At 45.1% G+C, this 19,439-nt stretch overlaps 1 protein-coding gene across 4 annotated transcripts in view; it reads left to right on the top strand.

The window, feature by feature from the left end:
* Nucleotides 1-19,439, top strand: part of LOC138453575 (scavenger receptor cysteine-rich type 1 protein M130-like) — a 500,179-nt gene that overhangs the window by 346,395 nt on the left and 134,345 nt on the right. For all 4 annotated transcript variants that reach the window (XM_069606566.1, XM_069606582.1, XM_069606572.1 and 1 more), the window contains one exon: nucleotides 2,212-2,313. In XM_069606566.1, coding sequence (XP_069462667.1) covers nucleotides 2,212-2,313 — 102 coding nt within the window. The remainder of the gene's footprint in view (nucleotides 1-2,211; nucleotides 2,314-19,439) is intronic.

Here is a 19,439-nt window from a genome sequence, read left to right as displayed (position 1 = left end):
CAAAAGGAGTTAATTGAAGACATTTTACACCGCACTTCAGAGCTCGCACCATTCCTTTCTATGGTATAATGCCCTCGTTAGCTCGGGCTCTCTGAAGATGAGAGCCTGCCACTGTCTGGCATGCAACAATTCAAAGGACAAAATAAATCCAGATTCAGCGCATTGAAATGGGTACATTTTGGTGGAATTCGATTTTTGGGGACACAATTTACTCCATGTTAGGAACATAAATGGACGTTACCCATTTTAGGGGTAACTCGGAGTGCTTCCGCTATTGGGATTCCCACTGTGGTGCTTGAGTGTATCTATCAATGTTTGATTGCTGAGGCAAATAGAGGCAGATGCACAACCTGAACTTTTGTTAGCCATGGACTTGCAATGGAAGACCGCGGCACCATTCATCTAGTGCCAGAAGACAGCACTTTTTCGTCATTTTTTGTAGCTTCCTTTTTTGTGAAAATAGGGGGAACAAAGTGTAGAGATACAGATCAAAAAATAGTCCATGACACCAGGGAAAGTATCCTGAGTTAGCAAAGCTCAATTTGTCCCCTTCACATCAAACCACTTGAGCAGTGCCAGGGAAAACAGTTATGTTCAATTATTTCAAGGCAATTTAAGTCTGTAGCATTGGTTAACTGCTCGCAGCAGAGTGTGCTATGCCATGACAGTGGTCCACATTAGACCAGAAAATCGATCCATGCTGGAAGATCAAGCTGGCCCTATGGGCATCACCGTATGGCCCAGCCTCCATTCCTACACATACCATGTGTGAAGAAAGATTACAAATAAAGGTACTATTTTTTTTTTGTGTGTTTAATCATTAAAAGATTTTTACAAAGCACATATTCTTTGAGAAGTGCAATTTGAGAAGTGTTCAATTTGACTTTAGATTTAGGGTTGGTATTGGGTTCTGTACGTTTTAAATTGGTTTTGGTAGATTTGCTCTTTTCAGCGCTATGTCCAGAAGTTTCGCTGCCGCCCTGGACCATCGTGCTGAGTCACCTGCCATGAGTTGACTCCAACCTATTTGTTCGTTTACCACTGATGGTTGGGATATGAGTGGTGCCAAGTACGCCTCTCTTTCCTTAGACATTTCAGGACAAGTCATGAGGAGATGTTTGACTGATTCTGTTTGCTCCAAGTTTTCACACAGGCGACAAGTGTCTGTCGATGACTGTAATCTGATCGCCAGGATTTCTCTGGTTGGGAGAATATTTAGGTGTGCCCTCATAAAGGTTTTTCTCAGTTCCTTCTCAGGGAATTTTTCACAGTATCTCAAGGGTATTTTCAGTTTGTTGTGTCTAGGGGGCTGGTCTTTGAGAGATTTGTGGGTCAAAATCTTTTCGTTAGTGGCGATCCATTCTTGTTGCTCTATTTTTTTTTTTTACCCTGTTAGGGTTTGCGATCAGCAGCACCTCTGTGGAGGCTATTGCTTCCAGTTTTTCTTGTAGTTTTTTGACCCATGTGTTGAGAGGATTACACCCCCCTTTCTTTATTTCATCTGCTACCACCTGGAAAACCGGGAGGGAGTTTGGCAGAAGGGTTTTTCTATACAGTTGGAGGGCACTTTGTTCAACTACTGAGGCTAGGGACACCAGGCCCAGATCGCGCCGAATTGCTGCAGTGGGTGCTGACTTTGGCAGGCCCAACACCGCTTTCACACAAAGCCTTCCAACTTAGTCCAAAATTCCGGGGGGAGTGTTAGATTTGCACTCATTCTGTATGTTAAAGCTGGTACAATTTTTGATTTATAGAATTGCAGTGCTGGGATCCACGAGAACTTTCCAAATGTTTTATCTACTGCTTTTAGTTGTGCTGTTAAGTTTCTAGTTTTGTCCCACAGGGACTTCTGGATGGTATTGTCTTTCAGGGAGTTGTCAATCCAGACTCCTAGGTATTTCTATAATAAAGGTCCTATTAAAATACACATGAACAGCAACTGAAAAAAATACTGTTATTGGTCATGAATTGATTAACAAAGAGGTGGAATATCCAAATGAAAGAAAGTTAGAAATGTGTTTTCTTGAGCAGGACAGATAGAAATTGACACGTAGGGTTTGGGTCCACTCATTATTTCAAATAAGTGATACTGGACTTTAAATATAAACCTATCTTCCAGCCATGTGCAGTTTGTGATAAGTGATGAGAGCATTCATGTAGGGTGGGTTTAGCCCTACAATAAATATGTCATCATTACTTGTCTTATCACAGTGGAAGAGGAGACGTTGGGCACTTTCTTGCAGACCATCAGAAGCGATTGGATGGGCCAAACTCCACCATCAAAAGTGGAAACCTCTGATAAATCGTCATCAGGTAAACAAACAGAGCATTGTTACCCATTTCCTGTGGAGTGTGGATGCTTGTTTATTTACAGGTTCTATTGTACTACACACTTTTATCTGTTTCGCCAGGGGCAAGTGTTTCTTCTGTTTCAGTGAATGCAGCTGGGGTACAAGGCTCAGTGAATGCATTGGTTGCTGCAGTGGTCACTCAACTAATGAATGTATTGATGATGCTGGCCCGTGTATTTGTATTTGTATTTTGTATTTTATTTATTTATAAAGTGCAAAGAACCAGGCCCAGGGGCAACCGGGCGCATACTCTTGAAAACATGTTACAGCAAGTAATTACATTACATTAAGTACATTAATTACAGAATTAATTAATTACAAAGAGATTACACACAATATACGGTAATATACCGAGATGTACAGAAAGAGTACCATAGCAGATTGTAGTGTAAGTACAGTGAGGTGTATAAGCATGACCTAAGCCACACAAGAGTACTAGATAGAGTGAGGGTCTCATAGATCATGGGAGAATAGCCAAGTTTTGGCTTTGTTCTTGAAGGCTTGGAACGATGGTTCAGTTCTGATAGGAGTGGGAAGCGTGTTCCAAAGTTTGGAGGCTAGGACAGGGAAGCTCACCCCGCCCGCTTTTTGGAGTTTAAATCTAGGCAACGTGAGGCTGTGAGTTTGGGCTGCTCTAATTGGACGAGATGATGGGTGTAGTGTGAGGCGGGCAGATAGGTAAGGTGGGGCATTGTTGTTAAGACATTTGTGAGTCAAGGCTAGCGTTTTCAGGGCAATTCTTTGTTTTACCGGGAGCCAACGTAGGTCCGATCTGACACAGGAGATATGGGAACATCTCGGGATGTTTAAGGCTGCCTTTAAGGCATTGTTTTGTACAATTTGCAGTTTATTGAGGTTAGACTGGCTAGTCCCTAGGTAAAGAGCACTGCAGTAGTCAATTTTGGCCATGACGAGAGTTCTGGCGAGGGTGATGCAATTGGTCGAGTTAAGGAAGGGTCTACAAGCGGTGATACATTTGCAAGTATAGGCAGATGCTGACCTAACTGCGTTTGTTTGTTCAAGGAAAGCGTGGAGTCAAGATAGACGCCTAGGGTCTTGGTGTCTTTGGAGACCTTAATATTGTTGCCGTCGATGGTGAATGAATTGTAGGTCTGATCTAGTTTGTTAAGCTGATGGTTTGAACCTAGAAGTAGGAGCTCGGTCTTATCATCTTTAAGGCAGAGTTCATGATGTGCCATCCAAGCCTGAATGACCGAGTAGACATCATTGAGGGCTTTGGTGTCAGCTGTGTAGTCTCCCGTGATAGGGATGAGTATCTGGGTGTCGTCCGCGTAGTTAGTGTAGGAGACACCCAGATAGTCAAGCACGTCGAAGAGGGGCTTAGTGAATACGTTATACAACGTAGGGGATACACATGATCCTTCAGGAACGCTACAGTGAATGGGGAGGGGACAGCTGATGCCGTAGGTGAGAAGACTCTCATAGATCTATTGCTCAGGAATGAGTGGATCCAGGCATTGGCAGAGTCAGAGAAATGGGCTGCGGATTTAAGATGTTGGCATAGTATTTGGTGGTTGACCAAATCAAAAGCCGCAGAAAGATCGAGGAGAAGGAGAAGGGCTAACTTCCCATTGTCCTTTAGTGTATCCATCTGTGTTTTTAAATCAATCAAAGCTGATTCCGTGTCGTGTTTAGGGCGGAATCCTGATTGTCTCAGGCCTAGAAGATTTTTTAGTTCGAAGTAATCCTGAATCTGCAGGTAAGCTGCACGGTCCAAGATCTTAAGCAAGAATGGGACTGTTGTGATTGGTCTGAAGTTAGTTGGGATGTTAGGGTCGAGGGTAGGTTTTTTGAGGAGTGGGATAACCCAGGCATCCTTTAGGTTATCCGGGACAATACCTGTCTTGAAAGAAGCATTTATGAAGGCTGTAATGAAAGGGGCTAATTCATGAGATGCTTCCTTGATAATGGGTGCTGTGCAAGGGTCACCTTGGCAATTGGATGGTTTGAGGTTGTTTATGATTCCCTCTACTTCAACGGTGGTGAGTGGGGAGAAAGAGAAAGGTTTATGAGAAAGATTAACTTGATGAGTATCGAGTGTGGGTGCGGTCAATGGTTGGTCAGACTGTAAGGCATTCTGTTTGTCTCTAATTTTAGATTGGAGGGTGGCAATTTTACCCAGGAGTGCTGACTGAATATTTGAGCACCAAGAGCTATCTTTAGTACAGGAGTCGGGGGGGCTGCAGGTGTCTCAAGTTCCTTGAGAATATTAAACAGTTCCTTGGTGTTAGACTGGGCAGACATAATGCGGTTGCTGTAGGAATCATTTTTTGCCTGAAGTAGAGCTACTTTGTAGTTAAGGGTAGCTATCAGGAGACCGTCCTTATGGGCGTCGGAATGGTGACTTCTCCAATGTGACTCTGCCGTCCGTTTCTCTTTGCGTAGCACTCTGAGTTGGGGAGTGAACCACGAATTGAAGTGAGCTCGTTGTTTGGGTTTCCTCAGTTTGAGTGGGGCAATAGAGTTGATGGCTGCAAGCACAGACTGGTTGTACATGTCGGCTAAAATGGTAGTGTCTGTACAAGTGTCAGGAGCATTGTTTAGGGTGGGAAGGATGAGGGGGAGTAATTTTTCTGCAGTAATGTTCTTTTTATTTCTAGTGAGGGTGGCTGGGGCGACCGGAGGTGTAGGTAGTAAGGCTGCTTCAATACTGAAGGTGATGACGTGGTGGTCAGACCAGATGCAAGGGGCATTGGAAAGTACGCTAATATTGCAATTGGTGTCACTGAGCCAGTCAAGGGACCGCCCTTTAATGTGGGTAGGTTCCTGTATGTGGTGTGAAAATGCTAAATCTGATAAGGTATTAGCAAGGTCGAGGGCCGCAGTATCATTAGGGTCTTGGTGTCCTAGGTTGAGGTCGCCAAGAATGATGGTTTGCGAGTTAGATTTTGCATTGTCGAGTGCTAAAGCAGTGATGTCATCCACAAAGGATGTGGGTGGACCTGGGCGTCTGTAAATGAGGTGGATGGTGACCGTTTGGTTGGCTGACAGTCCGAGTTTGACAGAGAGTACCTCTGCAGATTCCACCTTAGTGCTTGGGATGGTTCTGAGTCCTAATGAGTTTCTAGAGATAAATGCAATTCCTCCACCTCTCAAGGTGCGATCACATCTGATAATGGAGTAGTCTGTGGGGATGGCTAGAGAGAGTGCAGGGCCAGATGCCGCGTGTAACCAAGTCTCAGAAATGGCGATGAAGTCAAGTTCCTGAGTCTTGATGAGATCAGCGATGTCCAGAGCATGGGCAGCTAAGGACCTTGCTTTGATCAATGCAGCTTTGATTAAACCAGCGTTGCTTTTAGACGCTGTGTTGGTCTGAGGGTGAGAGGGCATAGGTGAAGTGGGTGTTTGTAGGGGCGGGCTAAGCGTCATTGTTTTCGAGTGTAAGTTCGGGTACATAGGGTGACCCTTCTTGTCCATGAGTCTGGATCCTAGTCTTTCGTTCCTGAGAGCGATGGAGCACGGTAGGTTAGGAGAGGGCTTTTTGGCGAAATGGGCAAGCCATAAGGCCGGATCGTTAAGGTAGATGTTGCTGTTTTGCGGTGCAATACTTAGGTAGGAATCAGCGAGTCTAAGTGTGGAGTCCATGGGTTTAGTGTGCAAGGCGCTGAGTGCAGCTAAGTTGGGTGGCGGTAGGTATAACGTCCAGGTAATTGCCCACACTAAGAGTGGTACTTGTAGTAAGGGAAGCAGTGACTTTAGGGAGGCCAGGTGTAGTAACATGCATGAGGCATCATTGCCCTATGTGTCAATTTGCTTGGTCCTGAGTGTTCCTTAATTTTGCCTGTTGATTTGCTGTTTAGTGGTTGATTAATCACATTTCCTAGTGCCTGACTTAACTATCACATTGGTGACATGCACAATGAGAGAAATTCCCAGGTGGGTTTATCCTGGGAGAGACTGGGAGAGAATTGCCCATGTGGGATTGTCCTCAGAGAAAGTTATACTGACCATGGTGTCTCTTGCTATGGAAATCTGCAAATGTGTACCCTTAGTTTGGAGTCGTCCTTTGATCTTTGTCAAGTAATCCTTATCACATGAAAAAGATTTTAATTACTTCAAGTGTCTGAACCTCTGGTAGAATTTCAGTAATTAGTTAGAGAATCTTTAAAAAAGTTTACACCTAATTCATAAGTAACAAAAGAAAGAGGTTCAAATTGTCAATGGCCGCAGAACTAATTTGCGGTTTGTATAGGTGTAGACAAGAAGAGGAAGGACACCTTTTTAATTTGGGGATTGAACATAAGGTCCTTAATTGGGTAGTGTCTCATGCAATGGATGGGATGCAGAGTAACTTTTTACACCAAATAATCAAACCAACTCAGGAAGATGGCAAAGTTTTATTTACTGTTTTAATATCAATTGTCTAAAACAGGGAGTTACAACGGACATCAATGGACGTCGCAAAGCATTTCCCTCAAAGCATTTCATTAAAAAACAACACTTTTATTACAGAAACTTGTCATACGTGACGTCACACTATGTGGCAAATAAGCGAAAACCTAAGGGGGGTTGTGGTTGGCTCAAGCAGAACATCTAAGTATACTTTCTATAAGGGGTCAGGTTGGGGTTGGGTATCTGCTGTCAGGTGGAACAACTTTTGCCGACTCCTTGTGCAAGTCATCTTCAACAGTTATTAGAAATGCAAAACACCATTGGCTAATAAACTATAAGGACCTTCATTATATGGCCCTCTACAATTGGTTGGCACGCCCGTGTCCCTCTGGAACATTTGATTCACTAGCAGCATGTAAGCTCATACCCCAGGTGTCAGGAGATGGGCATGACTTTACCTCCTCACCCAATTAGCTCAACATTTCTCATCACCCATGCCTTCTGCCATGAAGATTGACTTTGAACTTGGCCTTGCAATGTATTCTCGTCTCTGGGAATGTAAGGGAGTGCGGGCACCCGCTTATCATAGTTCTGGACTGCGTGCCCAACTTCTACTTCCATCCTTGGCTCACGTGACAGGAGACCGCAATACAGCCCATTTTCCAGCAATTAATTGACTTGAATTAATAAACTTGGCACTCATGGTGTTATTTCTTAGCACCTTAACAAAGGATGATTCAGCGTCTCACGGTTTCCGTTCAAGGATAGATAACCAGTTCTTGGCTGCTGGAGTCTTGATACCAGGCCAGACAGCCCTGCTCGATCCTTCCATGCTCACAGCTGCTTTTTGGCTGTGACACAGCCCTCAGCCCTTCTCTCTATGGGTTTGAACTTACTAAAGTTGTGACACCAATGTCCAGGTTCTATTTAATGGTGGCTTCGTCTGCAGTCTATTCACTATGCATAGTCAGCTTCTAAGATTACTTGATCTACTTGCGTTTCAACAACTGTACAGTCATTGAACAGTTTGCATTTTCTTCAGTGCTCTTCGCACGTGCAATCCTCTTTTCATATTTGAAAGTTTACTTGATTCTTTACTTCATCATCAGTTTCTATAAGATCCATAAATTCTCTTCGTCAGCCAATCTTCTCAGTGCGTCATGCTCATTTCTTGTGACGTCACCAACTTCTCTTTCTCCCATTTTCATATTCCTTTGGGGATCTCCTCCAACAGATTGTCATCTCTTCAGGGATACATCTGATAGGGTTTTCTTAACAGATACCTTTCTTCGAAGATTTTCTGCGGAATAGTCAAAACTGCTGGAGTCAAACTTGGCATGATTTTCGCCCGCCAGCATCCAGACAGGAGGGGGGTGGGACGTCATGCAGAGGCATTCAGCTGCTCCTCTAGAGGGTTACTAGATGATACACTGCAGACTACTTGAATGCACTGTCCTGTAAAGAACCTTCCTGATTCCCTTATGGGCCCACCTGTGTCTGCCTCAGGCCCACCCTTATGTATAAATATTCCTTCCTGCAGTCCCCACGTAGCTAACTGAGGTATAAACATGCTTACTGCTGTGAGATTTTTTTCTTTTTTGGCAGAACATGAAGGGTTCTAGGACCTAATGGGAATCATGCAAAATACGACAGTTGGCAACTCCCGAAAGTAAGTTGTGGATGTGCAGATTCACACCTATAGGTTTGTGACCAGGCAGATTTGATGAGAGTAACGGACTAAAAGTAGAATGTGAAGGCTGAGTGTTTCCTTAAATATTCAGTCTGAGCTTGGACAGTGCTCTCTGATGTTGATAATTATATAATTAAACTCATAGTTGGATGCAGAGCCCCTACTGTATCTGACATTTTAAAAAACATTCAGTATCTTTATAATGATGAGTTACAATTGGGCAAACACCAACCAAATTTAAACAACATAAAAAGGTATTTTCTCTACTTGACCAATATAGCAGATACCTTTTTTAATCCTCTAGTGTTCCAAGAGCCATGTGTTCATTGACAGCTGATGTACTGCCAATTATAAAAACAATCAATTTGAACAAATTTAGTATCAACACCAGCTCAGCTTTTCACTCACCACATCCTTTGATAAATCATCTTTTTTCCAAGATTCTTATCTTTAAAAGTAGCTTTTTGGTTGGATGTGACACTTAAATATTTCCTATGTACATGAACACACTCATGTCTGGTGGACTGGCACCCAAGTGTGGCAGAGACATACCTATTTTAGGTTGGGGGCCTGAGAGGGCTAGTGGTTAGTCTCTGATGGGCCAGGCGGAAGTGCTCCTTTTGTGAGCAATGGGATTTCTTTGCTTCAAACAGTGGATGCTTTGAGTTGTTTCTAGTGATGTGATGATACCTGTGTAATCAACAGCCTGGAACCCTTCATGCTTAGGCCAATAATGTCATGTCTTCGATACGTGTTCACATGGTTCTTTGTAGGTTGCATAAGCTTTATTTTCCCTGATATCCACTTTCAGAGTTTTGTGCATGCAGATGTGGTAAAGTGTCCTTGTCAAATAATATCAATCAATACGTTTTGAAGTCTGTCTTTGATGTCTACAGCGATGTGAGCATATCTGCAGCTCCGTGTAAGGGAGAAAAGCTGATAAAAGATCAATGAGAGGTGATCCTGCTAGAGGGGAAGAAGGATGAACAGTGTACCCCAAAAAGCAAAGGTAGGGCTTGCAAACTGGACAACTGAGAGAAAGACAAAGGGAGCTTTCCGATGAAACTGCTGAAGAACCCTAGGAGGGATTAATTACTTAATTTCAGACACCAAAGCCATTAACAATGTCAGAGAGAGGGAACCTGTGGAGGTGATAGGAGGACAGAGGCAACACACGCTGCATAAGAGGGTGAGTGACCACGTGATGCAATGTTAACCAAGGTGAGGAGACCTTTCGTGAGAGGCAACCCAGGAGGGGAAGCCTTAATAGTTAAGGGACTGTTAAAGGAAGGACAGAGGAGGACCAATGAAGAAGGTGAAATGAAGTATTGGGAATCTCCATGAAAGAATAATTAAAGCTCTGTGAGAAAGGGAGAAAGCTTGTGCTGAATCCTGGAGCCAGGGATCAAGATAAGTTGCCAAAGTGTGTGGATTTGTCTCCTTATATTTTGAAGCTGGGAATATGGAGTAAAAGTGGCTTTTAAACCTGCTTCCATAGGACACCAAAATCGTGCACCACACCATGAGTGCACCTGGAGTTGGTGTAAACCGTATCCGACCTATCCCATGCCAGGGTACATTCTTGTGTGAGGGCTACAAGTTCCACGACTTGTGTAGGCCTGGCAGTGAGCAGTCAATAGGCCTCGAAGATGGAGTGGGGTGTACATACAGAGTAACCAGAGGGAGGTTCTCCTGTCCCATGGCTACGCACACATGTGCCGTCAACAAAGAGCATCAGGCCAGGGTTCTGCTGTGGGACATCAAATAAATCATCAGGAGATAGCCGAAGTATTTCGACAACCACTAGGCAATCATCTGGTACTCCGTCCTGTGGGGTGGGCAACAGAGAAGGGGGGTCCAAGACAAGTCAGTTGCTCCATATTACATCTGCAGCACAAGTTAGCAATTTCCTATTCTTTGTGAAAAGGGAATTGAAACCATGCTTTGTCTTCCCCTTAAGCAGCTAGACCAGCACTGAATGGGGTACTGAAAATGTGGCAGGGTGGCCCTGTACCAATTGATTGGTCTTCTCTATCAACAGGGCATCAGCGGCAGCCGCCTACAGGCAAGCTGGGAGTCCTGCTGCTACCGAGTCGAGTGCTATACTGTGGTATGAAATGGGCCGATGCTTATTACCATGCAACGGTGTTAACACTCTTTGGGCCACTCCATTGTGCCCATTTCAGTACAATACAAATGGCTTATCATATTCAGGCAGACCTATCGCTAGGGACATTTTGCGTGCTTGCTTTATGGTAACAAAGGCGTCTTTAGCATGGTGGGACCATGGCAGATGTTCTGGAGTTGAATTATAAATGAGGGTCTGAAGGGGCTTAACCATAGAGGCATACCCCGGGAACCACTATCTGCAGTAACTGACAATCCGGACCCTCTTATTTGCTTCTTGGTCTGCGGCTTGGCAACTTTCTTGATCACCACAATACGATCCGGGAATAGGTGTCTTTCCCCCGCTTAAATCACATGGCACAGATATCAAAACGTTTTTCAAACACATTTTCTACTTGTAACGTAACCAGAACAAGTTTTTTTGATATATGGTGATATCCCATTATATCACACCATTGAAATGTGCATCTTCCGGGTTTCTCTCTTTTGCTAGTGCTTACACTTTTGTGGTGCATTACATTGGGTTTGTTCGGTAGAAAAAAATATATATACATTGTGTTTTATTTTTAATGATCATTATTATTATTACTAAAAGTGTTGCCATGATGGATTAAGAGCCTTATGCATACACCTTTACTATGCTCCGAATGCCTTATAGATGCCATTATAACAAGCATTGTCAAAGCCAAAAGCCTGGTTTTGCAAATGTGGAGAGTAGGATTGAAACTGCATTTAAGTCTGCATATCTGCTACACAACCACATCATTACAATAAACTCTCAATCTGGTGGAAGGATAATATGGAAGAATAAGTATGCACACTTAGGTTTTGGTATGGTGGCTGATGGTTCATAGCATTATTAAAAGCCACATCTGAAATGTAACGTACCAGTGTGAAATCTGTGTGCTCAGACTAGCTATGAGAAGCAGTGCAGATGCCTGGCACCTGGCTATCTGCCTTCCAGTGAATGGGACAAAGGACAGGAGACTTCCCTCTGTTGTCTCTCTGGGAGGAAAGTTAGCTCCTCCCTTTCCAGGCCTGGGATCCCCCAGCAGGAGACCCCACGAGAGCCTGGCTTCAAAGCGAAAATCCCATTCAAAAAGCTTGCCTCAAAAAAGGCGTTTTCACATCAAAGGGCCTTTGAAGTGCAGGCCTAGAGAAGAGGGTGGATTGAGACAGACATGCAGGCACCGCACACGGGCAAAAGGATTCGTCATCATGATTTTTTGTGGACATCTCTTTCCTTCCTGTGTCCCACACTTCCTGCACAACAAAGCACTTTCGGTATGATGCAAGTCTGAACAAGGATTGGATGTCTTAAAGCAGCCTTGCTTTCAACCAGTTTTCTGTGGCATGCTGCATTTATAAGGAAAGGGGCTCCTGCCCTTTATTTTATTAGTTTGCACATCTTTTGAGAGAGCAGACCTTTCCAAAGTTCTTCACCAGTGAAGAATGAGTGTTCCAAGGGAAAGGCAAGCTTTTCTCCTGATCCATCTCGAGGGCACATTGGGGGTGACAGGCTGCTGGATCAAGTCCAACCACTCTGCCAGTTACAATGGTGCGTAAGACCTCATTTGAGGCGAAGGACACCTGCAGGTGTAAACCAGGGCCTTCGGGTTGGGAGAAAAAGAACATGGATACCTTTTGTCCGTGGGCCCCCGGATTGGGACACACAGCAATTGAAGAAGCAAAGCAGCTGGTTTCCTGCATTCTACAATGTCGAACCCCTGTTGTACCATCATCGACTGTGTTCAAGTGCATTCAAACCAACAGAACCTGCACTGCTCACTTTGGCACTACTTTGAACCTCTTCAAACTGCTGTTGCTGCTCCTCAAACCAATTTACTGCCTCACTGCACCAGCAAAGCTCATCAATTGCCCCGGCTTGAACATGAAGCTTGCCACTCTCGAAGCCTACGAACCACCATGCCTTGAACTGCTCGTCAAACAGCTCCTCAAACCACCAGTCTCTACGTCACTGAACTGTGCTCACGCACCAAACCGACCCTTATAGCTGGCATCAACACGCAACCTTTAAACACTGCATCAGACCATAGCGAGACTCATCTTGAACTTGACTTGATGCCTGATCCCCATCTAGATAACTGTGAATTGCCACAAATGTACATGGTTCAACCTGCTCAATACAATCTTAAGAAGCCTGGGTCAATGCTGTCAAACTGCCAGTAACTGGTTAAGGTACTATTGGAAGGCTGTAGTTCCCCTGTTCCATTTGGTGGGACCCTAGAGACTGGTTAAGCCCTCTTTTGCACCTTTTTGGCAAAAGACATATACTTTTTACCAACATTGAAGTGATTTATTGCCTTCTCCTCCTGGTTAGTATCCAGAGTGCTTGCATCATTTAATTCTACATTGGTCTGTCTTCCTTCACAGAGGTGTGCTTTTGTTAGCATTTCTGGAACTGTTTTCCTTGCATATTGGTGTGTTTAATAAAAGTATATATTTTGATAGAACCTTCACTAGACATTCCTTTATTTTGGAGGGTTGTACTATTGCTGTGTGTGCTGCTACTTTCTTACGTTCACTGCCCTCTGTGAGAAACCTGAAGGTGTCTCCCTCCCTAGTCCCTTGGGATCTGTCATCCAGGTGGCTAGGACACGGCCATCAGTATTGGATCCAGTTCTTGGGGGTAGACCAGTCAGGGAGGATTAACTGCATGGGGGGTCCTTGGGAGTGGAAGTGGGACACTGACAGGTGAGACGCGGTATCCCCCTTTTTATAACACCTTTTCCAATCCTACCACGTAGGATACTCAGAAACTCTACCCCCTCCTTTTCCGACACAAATAATTTCACACACCCCAAAAGTCAATGGACTAACACCAGAGCTGTTTACCTGAAATGTCCCAATGCAAGGGTCAGGCAAAATCAGGCAATTGACCAGAATCACACGCACCTGACGGCCCTTTTCCTTTCCCACAGGGAGAAAAGGTGGAGCACGAGAAGACACTATGAGCAAGGCACACCACACGGCGAGAGAGCTATCCAAGCACAGTAGTTCAAGAGGAGGAGAAAGGTGGTGAGAAACGAATGGGTGACAAGGAGAGAAGCGTCTTTGCCCTTACCGACCCAGCCCCACAAAGCCTCTGTGAAGGGAATCATGAGACAGCGAACAGTAGCCAGCGTTTCTTGCAGCAGATGTCAACAGTACACAGAGGCCTCCTACACTGATAATCAGGACAGGGAGAGACTCTTGCTACTGTGGTACCGTCCTTGACTCCAGAGAAAAGAAAAGCCAAGCGGTTCATCACAGCCGGTGAGCTGAGGGAAAAGCCAATAAGAAACCGAACTGTGTTGAATGAAAGATGAAAGTGGCAAATTAAAGAGAAATCAAAGAACTGTTAACTCTTCAGGGGAGATCCAGCTCCAGAGTGGTCCGGCACCACGTGGGTGCTCACTCGGGAGGCTCTACTTAATTGCCTTATAGTTGAAACTAACAAGACCAGAAGCCCATAGGAGAGTCACAAGGAGGAGGTCAAAGCGGTCATACAGGGGTCTAGTAAAATCCCCTATACAGTTGAAAGGCTTTGACTGGCACGTAATTGGAAAGCTAAGGGAGACAAATCCTGCATAGTGAAAAAGGAGAAGGAACTGTGTGGTTGGTAAGAGCGAACCAGATGGAGGGATGCGGACAGGAAGGGGTGAAGCATGATGCCCCAGTGAATATTGTGTTGACAAGAGTGGACCCGACAGAGGGAGGTCAACAGTGAACTGATTAAAAAAAACATTAAGACTTGTGAATGGGACAGTTGAAATCTTTTGGAATAAAAGCCACAGTGAATCCGACGGAGGGAGGCTAACATTCGAGAAGGGTCTGAGCCCCGAAGAGGGGAATCCAAGGGTGAAAAGTCATCACACAACGTACATACGGAAAATAACCTTTGGTTAGTAATTTTGAACACATCAGGTACTCGGAGGCAGGAGACTTTTTGTAGAAAGAGGCTTAACCACCAAAGGTCCTGATACGTTAGAATGGAACTGTAGCCTCATGCTGGGAAAGCTCAAGAGTGTGCTGTGCTCTGGAGTTCCGCCTTTTCCCGTGCTCAAAACGTGGGGAAGGGAGACCCCCGGCTACCATATCCTGACTTATCATTTGTGAACACTTCTTTCTTTCTTATGAACCGTATACCACGCTCTTTTTGTATTTAGTTGTAAGTATTGGCAATAGGTTCTTTTTAGTATAGGCCCTTTTATTTGGCAAGATGCCACTAGGACTGCCTTATTATTATTTGATGGTCGTAGCTTGCTCCCATTTTATATTTAGGTTTAGATTAGGCTTTTTTCCAACCATCCAATACAGTTTAATAAACACCCTTAAACTGTGATCACTTGTGTCTGTTTTACTGTTGGCACCATGAGTTCCTTGCACCTCTTAAGAGTGTAGTCTACCCTTGGCACAGTTTACCATAAAAGGCAAAGGAAGTGTATCTCTTATCTCTGCTTGGTTTACCTTTATGATAGGGGATCATTGCTATTTTGTAGACGTGTGAGGTCAGAGAAAGTAGTTTAGCCACTGCTCATCCTTGTATGGGCGGTAATCATTTTGTCACAGAGGCCACTTCATGTTGCTGTCCGGATGTAATTGTAAAAATACCCAATGGATCATATTTCTCTCCAATCCTTCCTCAACTTCATTGGCATTCCATCAACAAAAGAATTGAATTAAAAAGTGTATGCATTACTCATAAAGTCTATCAATATTTCAGCCCCATGTTCATAACCTTTAAATGTTCATGCACTTACCTACCTCTCCTCTGCAGCACCGTACTCCGGTGTCCTCCGGTGTCCTCCGGGGCTCCCCGCTGCTCCTGGATGTTGCAACATTAGTGGCGGCTTCCTTGGTGCTTGGCCGATACAGTGCAGTGGTCACGGATGATGCATCAGAGAAGGCGTACACAATGATCACATGACGCCATGGTTCTCAGGTGACTGAGGATGTCGCTACCCGGAACAGACTCACATTGGGCTATTTAAACTGCTCTTGCATGCTTTCCAGTGCTTCTCAGCTGTTTTGGCAGGTGGCATTTGGATTTGCTTTCTTCTCTTTCCTGGCTCTTGGATTTTGGCGCGTGGACAATTGACTGCCTTTTGGATCGCCCTTTGGATCTGGCTACCTTGATATTGGAACATTGAAACTTTGGCTTGTGGATATTGGACCGCCTCTTTGATTCACTCGTTGGATTTGGCATTTTTGGAACTTTGCCTTTGAACTGTGGACTGCCTTGTGTATTGCATTGTGGAACTGCTCCCTGGATTTGGTGTTTCTGGCCTTTTGGCCTTCCCTGTTCCTAGCTGCGCCCTCATGCAGTCCGGGTCTAGCTCTACCTTTTCCCTAGCTGCGCCCTCGTGCCACCCAGGTTCTGTTCCCCCTTTTCCTACTTGCTGTTATCACATCACCTATCAATGCCACAGGTATGTCATAAAGATGGAAGAAGTTGGGATAGGTCAGTGGGATTCCTTTTGCGATAGTTGTGTACTTATATTGTTTTTTCTTTGCAGCTACAAAGTGTCTGGCAGGTGCAATTCCTGTTCAACGGTTTGCCCTATTGGTCAGTTAGGGATTGTGCTCTGTAGTTCTCGCTGACTGGCCAATAGGGAAGTGTTATGACCAGCCCTTGGTCATAGGGTTCACTCATCAAGGACACTCAGGATACTCAGGACAGGTATTCTTAGTGGTTACTTTATTAGATTCATAGTTACAGGATCAGATGTCATCAGTTAATTGAGAGATCAAGAGGAACAAGGGATAGGAGCAACATTCCAGGTAATCGCCATCCCCTCCTGCAGCTGTAGTGACGTCATGAGTCACACAGCGATCTCCTCACACGAACGATGTCTCCAGCCCCAACGGCCCGAAGGACACCGCTGTGCTCATGGCATGGTTCCCTCGCCTCACCTCTCATGCCTGGCCTCACATGCCTGGCAACAATAGTCCCAGGGGCATACAGCTCCGCTAGCCCTTCACCTCCAACATCAGCAAATGTGAAGTGGAAAACAGAAGGCACAATTTCGCTCCCTTTTTCTTTTTCTTAAACGGCACACAAATGCTCCACTGGTACCCATGCCACTTCTCACTCTCCAGCCATGGGGCTCCCCTGCAGCCCTCTGCCCTCGGGCAACACCATGCTTTTGAAAACGATGCTGGACAGCCTTTACCATAATCCCGGGAGCACCAAAGCACTAAATGCAGCCATCTCTCAGACAGCCTCTTTAATCCACAAGTGTTCCTTCTGGTCCTGCCTGGACACCGGAAGACCACCCATGTCCCAGCATCCCCTTGGAACAGGCTGCCTCATTCAGCCCTGGGTGGTGGGTGCTAAACAGTCCATGGGATCAGTGGGCTCTCCCTTTCTCCAAACAGTCTCTTTTGTCCTCTTGCCTGCACCCCCCGCAGCAGAGTCTCTTCTCCTCTCTCACATAACATCACACAGGTACCACCTTCTCTTTGCTTTCATGATGTCCACTCCAAGGTCCTCCTACACCATACCTTGGAACATCCTCGTCGCCAATTGTTATGACCAGCCCTTGGTCATAGGGTTCACTCATCAAGGACACTCAGGATACTCAGGACAGGTACTCTTAGTGGTTACTTTATTAGCTTCATAGTTACAGGATCAGATGTCATCAGGTAATTGAGAGATCAAGAGGAACAAGGGATAGGAGCAACATTCCAAGTAATCGCCATCCCCTCCTTCAGCTGTCGTGACGTCCTGAGTCACACAGCGATCTACTCACACAAACGATCTCTCCAGCGCCAAAGGCCCGAAGGACACCGCTGTGCTCATGGCATGGCTCCCTCGCCTCACCTCTCATGCCTGGCTTCACATGCCTGGCAACGACAGTCCCCAGGGCATACTGCTTTGCTAGCCCTTCACCTCCAGACTCTGCTGCGGGGGGTGCAGGCAAGAGGACAAAAGAGACTGTTTGGAGAAAGGGAGAGCCCACTGCCCCCATGGACTGTTTAGCACCCACCACCCAGGGCTGAATGAGGCAGCCTGTTCCAAGGGGATGCTGGGGCATGGGTGGTCTGCCGTTGTCCAGGCAGGTCCAGAAGGGACACTTGTGGATTAAAGAGGCTGTCTGAGAGATGGCTGCATTTAGTGCTTTATGCAAGAGGAGGAGGTGTTGGGGTTGCTTCCTCCAGGTGAGCTTGAGGTGTGTTTGTTTGTTGTAGGAAAGGAGGTGTTAGGCTTGGCTCTTATGCTTGCATGTGTGCTGTGCCAGGATTGATGTCATCATCAGAATGTAGGCTGTGAGTGTGGAGTGTGAGGTTAGAATGTTTGGAGTTGAATTGGTTCTATCCCAGAGTTACAATATGTGAGCCTGAGTGGTGGGAGCCAGTGGGCTCAATGTCCCTTGTTCCTCTTGATCTCTCAATTACCTGATGACATCTGATCCTGGAACTATGAAGCTAATAAAGTAACCACTAAGAGTAGCTGTCTTGAGTATCCTGAGTGTCCTTGATGAGTGAACCCTATGACCAAGGGCTTGTCATAACAGGAAGACGGTTGTTAGTTCACATGGGAATATCTGTGACATAAATTCACACATTACCAGCCCCAATGAAAACTATGGTTAGCTAACAATCGCCTATTGCTAACCCTAAAGATTTGCTACAAGAACTGGGGCATCATCTTTCTCATCCAAGACCTTTAACCTCTCGAACAATTAACCCATATCCCTGAAAGAGTTTGATGATCAATTTTCAATTGTCGCACTGCTAAAGATCCTTCTAAGTAGGCCCTAATTCCCTTTATTTTTTACAATGCCTCTCTAGACCTCTTGCCCAACCTTTTGCATCTTGGTACTATTCTGGGTGGTTAGATGCACACAACACACCTCAATAGCCTAATGTAACTACTTCCTCAGTGAAGAGTCTTACTGAATAGCAATCACGGTTCAGATGTGTTGCCAAACTTCAAATGAGGTAATGCTGAGACTAAACCAGTGATTACACTGTTCGATATTTACCTACTTCTCAGCTACAAAAGCTGGCATGTGGAAAATGTGTTATTGGTCATAATGAGCACTATCTTTTATTTTTAAATGAACCAAACTCACTGGGAGGAGGTGTTGCGGGTGGTCAAGGAGGGGGGGGACACACACATGAAGCTATAAAGATGACAAGATGAATCAGCATAATAAGAAATATAAGAACATTTAGGGCAGCAAGGCCAAGTGGCAAGGCATGTATAGTGGAAGGCCTGCCTACTCATCTCTTCCAAAAGGAGTTAATTGAAGACATTTTACACCACACTTCAGAGCTCGCACCGTTCCTTTCTATGGTATAATGCCCTCGTTAGCTCGGGCTCTCTGAAGATGAGAGCCTGACACTGTCTGGCATGCAACAATTCAAATAACAAAACAAATCCAGATTCACCGCATGGAAATGGGTACATTTTGGTGGAATCAGATTTTTGGGGACACAATTTACTCCATGTTAGGAACATTAATGGACGTTACCCATTTTAGGGGTAACTCGGAGTGCTTCCGCTATTGGGATTCCCACTGTGGTGCTTGAATGTATCTATCAATGTTTGATTGCTGGGGCAAATAGAGGCAGATGCACATCCTGAACTCTTGTTAGCTATGGACTTGCAATGGAAGACCGCGGCACCATTCATCTAGTGCCAGAAGACAGCGCTTTTTCGTCGTTTTTTGTAGCTTCCTTTTTTGTGAAAATAGGGGGGAACAAGGAGTAGGGATACAGATCTGTGAATAGTTCCAACACCCATGAGTCATAAGGTGATCAAACTAATTCCAAATAACAGGCTCGGTGTGGGAGAAAAAATAGTCTATGACACCAGGGAAAGTGTCCTGAGTTAGCAAAGCTCAGTTTGTCCCCTTCACATCAAACCACTTGAGTAGTGCCAGGGAAAACAGTTATGTCCAATTATT

Source organism: Ambystoma mexicanum, chromosome 1p (assembly GCF_040938575.1).
Source record: "Ambystoma mexicanum isolate Mex_15411 chromosome 1p, UKY_AmexF1_1, whole genome shotgun sequence".
NCBI lineage: Eukaryota > Metazoa > Chordata > Amphibia > Caudata > Ambystomatidae > Ambystoma > Ambystoma mexicanum.
This window is presented reverse-complemented; position numbering and strand designations above follow the sequence as displayed.